This window comes from Clupea harengus, chromosome 6 (genome assembly GCF_900700415.2).
Source record: "Clupea harengus chromosome 6, Ch_v2.0.2, whole genome shotgun sequence".
Taxonomy (NCBI): domain Eukaryota; kingdom Metazoa; phylum Chordata; class Actinopteri; order Clupeiformes; family Clupeidae; genus Clupea; species Clupea harengus.
In genome coordinates, this window is record NC_045157.1 from 10,378,554 (window position 1) to 10,385,432 (window position 6,879).

The 6,879-nt window shown below is 44.5% G+C and overlaps 1 protein-coding gene across 1 annotated transcript; it reads left to right on the forward strand.

Annotated features, from left to right (window-relative positions):
- Positions 1 to 3,790: 3,790 nt before the first annotated feature.
- Positions 3,791 to 6,666, forward strand: LOC105894524 (NAD(P)H dehydrogenase [quinone] 1-like). Its single transcript, XM_031568954.1, has 7 exons — positions 3,791 to 3,880; positions 4,007 to 4,174; positions 4,293 to 4,423; positions 4,739 to 4,833; positions 5,880 to 5,898; positions 6,072 to 6,173; positions 6,303 to 6,666. Exons 1-7 carry the CDS (start codon positions 3,877 to 3,879, stop codon positions 6,600 to 6,602), a joined length of 819 nt encoding a protein of 272 aa, XP_031424814.1. The 5' UTR covers positions 3,791 to 3,876; the 3' UTR covers positions 6,603 to 6,666.
- Positions 6,667 to 6,879: the final 213 nt, after the last annotated feature.

The following is a 6,879-nucleotide window of genomic DNA, read 5'->3' on the forward strand; positions in this document are numbered from 1 at the left end:
CCACTCACCGTCTCTGACCACCTGGCTATCACCTTGGACATTAACACCCCTACCCCCCACGTTAAGCAGAAACGCACCATAACATTCCGGAACACCAAGTCCATTAACCTCCCCTCGCTTTCCTCCGCCTTGGCCGCCAGCATCTCTGCCTCTGTTTCTATTCCTACTGTCTCCCCTACTGCCCTGGTCAACTATTATAATGATGCACTTTCCTCCTGTTTTGACATCATCGCCCCCATAAAATCAAGACACATCCCTCACCCGCTCCGCCCCCTGGTACACCGACCAACTTCGCCACCTCAAACGGCATGGCTGTCAACTTGAACGTCTGGCCAAAAAAACTGGGCTCACTGTTCACCTGGATGCCTTTAAACTCCACCAGCAACAATATATAGATGCCCTCAACACCGCTCGCTCCTCTCACTACTCCTCCATCATCCAATCTGGCTCCAACAACCCCAGAACGCTTTTCTCCACCATCAACAAACTCCTCAAGCCCATAGACACCATCTCTACCTCCTTCACCACCAGCAAATGCAACTCATTTCTATCTTTCTTCAATGACAAAATCACTGCAATTCACAACCAGCTGGCTATCTCCTCCCTCCTCACTACCTCCCCCCCAGCCCTCAACATGACCCTCCCCTACTCCCAAGCCATTCACTCTCATCCTTCAGTTTAATCACTGAAACGGACCTCTCCTCAATAGTATACAGCATGAAAACCTCCACCTGTGCCCTTGACCCCCTCCCCTCTTCCTTAGTCAAGGCCTGCCTCCCCTCGCTCTCATCTCTCATCACCAACATCATCAACTCCTCACTGTCCTCTGGTCTTGTACCCCCCCCCCCACTCAAGCTCGCTGCTGTCACCCCCGCACTGAAAAAACCTGGTCTTGACCCTGACATCCCCAACAACTACCGGCCCATCTCCAACCTCCCCTACCTGTCCAAAGTCCTTGAGAGAGCTGTCGGCTCACAACTCAAGTCCTACCTCAACCTTCATAACCTCTATGAACCCTTCCAGTCTGGCTTCCGTTCCAAACACAGCACAGAAACTGCCCTACTGAAAGTCACAAATGACATACTCCTCTCTGCTGACTCTGGCTTCCTCACCATCCTCATCCTCCTTGACCTTAGCGCCGCATTTGACACCATCAACCACTCCATCCTCCTCTCACGTCTCCAGCACTTCCTTGGCATAACTGACACTGCCCTCTCCTGGTTCACCTCCTATCTCTCAGACCGACATCAATTCATTTCCATAAACAACTGTAAATCCTCCACCTCCCCAGTCACCCACGGTGTTCCCCAAGGTTCCGTGCTTGGTCCCCTCCTCTTCATCACTTACATCCTTCCCCTTGGACAAATCATCCGTCGCCACGGCCTCGACTTCCACAGCTACGCCGACGACACCCAACTCTACCTCTCTTCTAAGACCATCACCTCAGCCACTCACTCCACTCTCACCATCTGCCTTGCTGATATTAAATCTTGGATGCAACAAAATGTTCTCAAACTCAACTGCAATAAATCTGAAATACCGGCCCAAAACACCTCACCCACTCAGCCCAGACTTTCTCCCTCAACATTGACGGCTCCACCATCACCCCCTCTACCCAGGTCCGTAACCTTGGTATCATCTTAAATCCCACCCTCTCTTTCTTACCCCACGCCAACCACGTCACCAAAACCGCCTTCTTCCACCTCAAGAACATTGCACGCCTCCGGCCCTCTCTGTCCTTCGACTCCACCCAAACTCTGATTCATGCCCTCATAACCTCCAGACTGGATTACTGTAACAGCATTCTATATGGCTCCCCAAACACAGTCCTCAATAAACTTCAATATGTCCAAAACTCTGCCGCTCGTCTGCTCACCTCCACCCGCCGCTATGAACACATCACCCCGGTCCTCCGAAACTCCACTGGCTGTCTGTTTTGTCCGACCCTTTGTCTTATATTTTACTGTTGTCTTGTCTTGCTTGTCCTACAATGTTAAAGCGACTTTGGGTATTTAGAAAAGCGCTATACAAAACTGAATTATTATTATTATTAGTATAATATAGGACTTTTACTTTGACATCATTCAAATGTTCGTCTCGTGGGAATGGCAACAGCTGTTAGACAGTTATCTAGAAACATAGCTAGTTATGCTATGTTATGCTAAACACGTGAACAAGCGGTAACAGTACTGTAACAAATCACGGAAGTGCGGAATATTTGTTATGGCTTTTTATAGCAACACAACGTCAAAATGGCACAGGCTTTATGCCCTGGTACAAGTTATCACGAACAGACTGTGCTACCGTCACACACCTGTATAAACTCCGTCCCAACACAGAACAACGACATGCAATTAGAACAGTAAGGAACATTGTTAGGGAAAATTGTTGAGCGCTAGTGCATTACATAGAGAAAAGTATGCGCCCGCCGCACAGCATTATGGGGCGACTATGCCGGCAGTGTAAGAAGGAAAGAAGAGTGGAAGAAGGAAAGAAGAAAAGAAAAGAGTGAAATACGGAAAGAAGAAAGGAAAGGAGAGTGAAAGAAGGAAAGAAGAAAGGAAAGAAGAGTGACGGAAGTAAAGAAGAGTGAAAGAAGGAAAGAAGAGTGAAGGAAGTAAAGAAGAGTGGAGTAAGGAAAGAAGAGTGGAAGAAGGAAAGAAGAGTGGAAGAAGAGTTTAAGAAGGAAAGAAGAGTGGAAAAAAAAAAGAAGAAAGGAACGAAGAGTGAACAAGACTGGCTCTGGATAAAGAGATAAAGAGAGAGTGAAGAGGGAAAATATTGAAAGAAGGAGAGAAAAATGGAGTGAAGCAGAGAGATGGAGTGTGAGAGAAAGTAGACTGAGAGAGATAAAGAGAAAGATGGAGAGAAAAAAAAGTAGAGTATGGAAGGTGTCTCTTAATATTCCTAGTTATACAGTTGAATGGAGAGGGACAGAGAGAAGAGGAGCCTTGGAACCTTGGCGCAGGTGTCAGTGAAGCACAGGTGCAAGCCAGTTTAATGACCCTATCATGATGTCATAATGGCCCAATGTAAGTCAATGGGAAAATTTGTATTCGTTTTTCTTTAATATCTTAAAAAGTATAAAGTTTAGAAAAATGAAAAATACATAGCATAAGTGTCCTTTACAAGACCTACGCGCCAAAGTTTGAGTTTCTAAGTTAAGCGGTTCGAGCTGAATTAAGTGCAGAAGTCTGTACAAAGAATAAGAAGAAGTATAAGAAATGAAGGAATAACAATACAGGGCATTTCATGCACTGTAATAAGAAGAAGTATAAGAAGCCTAGGAATAACAATACAGGGCATTTCATGCACTGTAATTAAGTGACGTGAACATACAAACACTTCAAGGTTAAAGTTACCTAACACATAAAGCACATTATGGGCAGTACAGTGATGCTGAACTTTGACCTGAGTAATCTACCACTGGTAATATATCTGTTTTGTGAGCTGAAAGAACTTCATGTAATGATGCCCTGATGCCCCACAACATGTAAGGCTTGAGTGTCGAAGTGCTGAAGATTTTGCTCAAATTTAGCTGTTTAAGGATTTTGCGTTCAAGGTTTGGTCTTAACTGACGAGTTGCTGCCAGCTGATGCAGTATTTGTTGGCTAATTGGTTGGTTACTTTGGTTGCCATTAATAGGAAGGTGAAATTTGAGGCAAAAAGGTCAATTTTCTTTAAAGATCCCCAATGAACTGCACCTCAGTCCAGTAGATGGCGGTAATACACGTAGCTTGTAAACTGCCATAAAACTCTACAGAAGAAGAAGAAGAAGAAGAGACAAAAAGGGATTGGTTGATTGCTAATTGGTTAACAGCGAAACTTGGCTTTTGCTTTGTATTCCGCTGTTCTCCTGTAGCATCTTGAAGCAAAATGGGTAAGTTGTCTGATTTGCTGAAATGCGTTTGAATAATGTTCTACATTTTTTAATTGACTGTTACTGTGAAATTACTAGTTTTATTTAACTCTTTCCCCCTACTACATTTTATCGTGTATACTCCAGCAGGTAAGAATGTGTTGATTGTTTATGCACACCAAAGTGCTGGGTCTTTCAATGCTGCTGCCAAAGATGCTTCAGTGGAGCAGCTTACTGCAGAGGGCTGTAATGTCGTGGTGTCTGACCTGTACGCCATGAAGTTTAAGGCCGCTGCAACGGAGGAGGACGTCACAGGTGCGTTGATCCATAGAGTTCACCTCAAGAAATGCATTTAAACCTTTTGGAAGGAAGGACTGCACACTGTTTTTAAGGTCTTACCATAAGTGTTTTTATCACCACCTGCCTACTATAGGTGAGGTGAAGAATTCCAAGCACTTCAAGTATGGAGAGGAAACCATGGTGGCATGGAAGGAAAGCCGCCTGAGTGCTGATATTGTGGAAGAGCATAAGAAAGTGACTGAGGCTGATCTTATAATTTTCCAGGTATACCACTGATATCTGTTTGGTTACTTATTCCCTTAAAGAGGTCTTGGCAACATGTATTGAACACTTAATTACAATAATGGTTGATTAACATTTACTATTAGTCATTTAGCAGACGCTTTTATCCATGACGTGTGCCCTCTTCAGTTGATTGAACACCAGACGCGACGCCGCATTCTGGATCATCTGTAGTGGTTTCACCACCGATGCCGGCAGGCCCGTTAGGAGGGCGTTGCAGTAGTCAAAGTTTCAGATTTGTACTGAAAATTGTAGCAGAGGATATTGCTCAATGAGAACCTGCTGTTATTTTTGTAGTTCCCCATGTACTGGTTTTCTGTGCCAGCCATCATGAAGGGATGGATTGATCGCGTTCTCACACAAGGTTTTGCCTTCACATCTGAGAAGCGGTACAGTCAAGCAGGGGCGGAGATCCCATTTCATTGCAGGGGGGGACAATACATGGTCACATTTCAGAGTGTAATTCCGGGGGGGGGGGACATGAAAAAATTGCTTTCACGAGAGCTAGCATAAACTGCTAAATACCGACTTCTCTTATCAGATTTACAAACAGAAATTCGAAGTCATTTTAGAATTATCTAAACAGCATTAAATGTACTAACACGAAATATCTATTCACAGACAAATAATGTCCAAAGTTCAAGAGAACTTGATGCTCAAAATAAGTTATAAAACAGCTCAACAGGGAATCGAACTAGCAACCTTTTGATTACATTACGACTTCTCTACCTCCTACGCCACTGTCACTCCATATTACAATACCAGCATAGCTGATGTACCGCAGAAAAAGATGACATTAATTTAACTTCAGATAATTTAACAAATCTGGAGAGGCACTGAGATGTAGACCTACGTTTATTAACTAGCATGAACCTGACAGGACAGTGTCCTAGACTGTCTAGCTAGCTATCTTAACTGTGTTAATTACCGGCATGCGTGTGTTATCGGCAAACGTTCACGTTGTCATGCCAATCCATTAATAAGCTTATGTATACTTGTGCATATCGATTGGAACTTCGTAAATGGAGTTTAGAAAAAAACTTCTTCTTTACATGTTCTTACTGCGTTCGAGAATGAGGTAAATCTCTTTACATATCGTGTATCATAGCGGCAGCGACAGGGGACAGAGGAGGAAACAGTCTGACAATCTGACCGTGTAGGCTACTGGGCTGATTAACTGAAACACGGAGCTGCTGGTAGCCCTGCCCGTTGGAAACAGCATGTGAACCAAACCACTTTGAGGAATAGGGGGAACATGATTTTTCAACACTTAAAAAACACATTTTTTATGTCTATAATTAGCACCGCTTGTGTCGTCGTATTTTTATTTAAAAAAATATATATATTATTTTTTTTGTTTTTTTTGTTTTCAATGATTGTTGGGGGGGACAACTTTATGGTAGGGGGGGACACGTCCCCCCCGGGATCTCCGCCTATGCAGTCAAGGACTTTTCAAGGTAGGCTTATTTTCCCCACTACATCACTCTTCTTGAACGCCTGGATATTTTGCATTACTTTAAGTACCTTGCTGTCATTGTTATGACCTTAGTTTAGTTTAACTGCTCTAAGCCAGTCAGGGCAGAGTATTTGCATGAGTGCAAGAGTGACTTGCTTCATCTTGCCCCTGTAGGAGAAGCGGGCCATGCTGTCTTTCACCACTGGCTCCAATGAGGCCATGTTCAGCTCCAATGGCATCAATGGAGACATGAATGTCCCACTGTGGCCTTTACAGGTACAGTATACAGGTGTGCCTGGACCACCTGCCATTACTAAATAAATAACTAAATCCTGTCTCTGGTCATCTGTATCGGCTTTTGCTGGACTCACGACCTGTTCTACTTTGACTCTTGTCCCCTTGCAGAATGGCATTCTCTACTACTGTGGCTTCCAGGTCCTGGCACCACAGATCTTCTGGGCTCCGCCACACATCCCATCCGATGCCCGCGACACCATGCTGGAGGGTTGGCGCCAGCGTCTCCGGGGTCTCCTCAGTGAGACTCCGCTGACCTTTGCCCCCGCGGACAGCTTTGACACTGGAAGTGGCTTCCAACTGAAGAAGGAAGTGAAGGAGCAGCAGGCTAAAGCTCCGTTCGGCCTCACTGTGGGTCACCATCTAGGCAAGCCGCTCCCTCCCAACAACCAGATCAAAGCTGGTGTGTGAAGTCTTGGCTCCGCGTGAAGCCATGTTGCCTCTGTTTCTCAAATAAAAGGAGTTTTTGAACCGATGTAATGTGTCCTTAGTGGTCTCAAACTTGTCTCTGATGTGGTTATAGCCATAATACAGGCATGTAATATTTTACATAATGGGTTCTAATCTTATTTGTGTAAGTCTGCTGTCAAGTCTCACTCATAAGGTGTTGATTAAAACCCACAGCAGCTTCTCTTGATGAGCTAAGTTTAAGGGAACAATTTGGTTGACTTGAAAGTTATTAGCCTCA

Excerpts from the sequence above, each read along its gene's own strand:
- LOC105894524 (XM_031568954.1), top strand. Across the intron at positions 4,424-4,738 it reads CTGATCTTATAATTTTCCAG|TTCCCCATGTACTGGTTTTC; the intron begins GTATACCACTGA and ends TTATTTTTGTAG. Across the intron at positions 6,174-6,302 it reads TCCCACTGTGGCCTTTACAG|AATGGCATTCTCTACTACTG; the intron begins GTACAGTATACA and ends GTCCCCTTGCAG.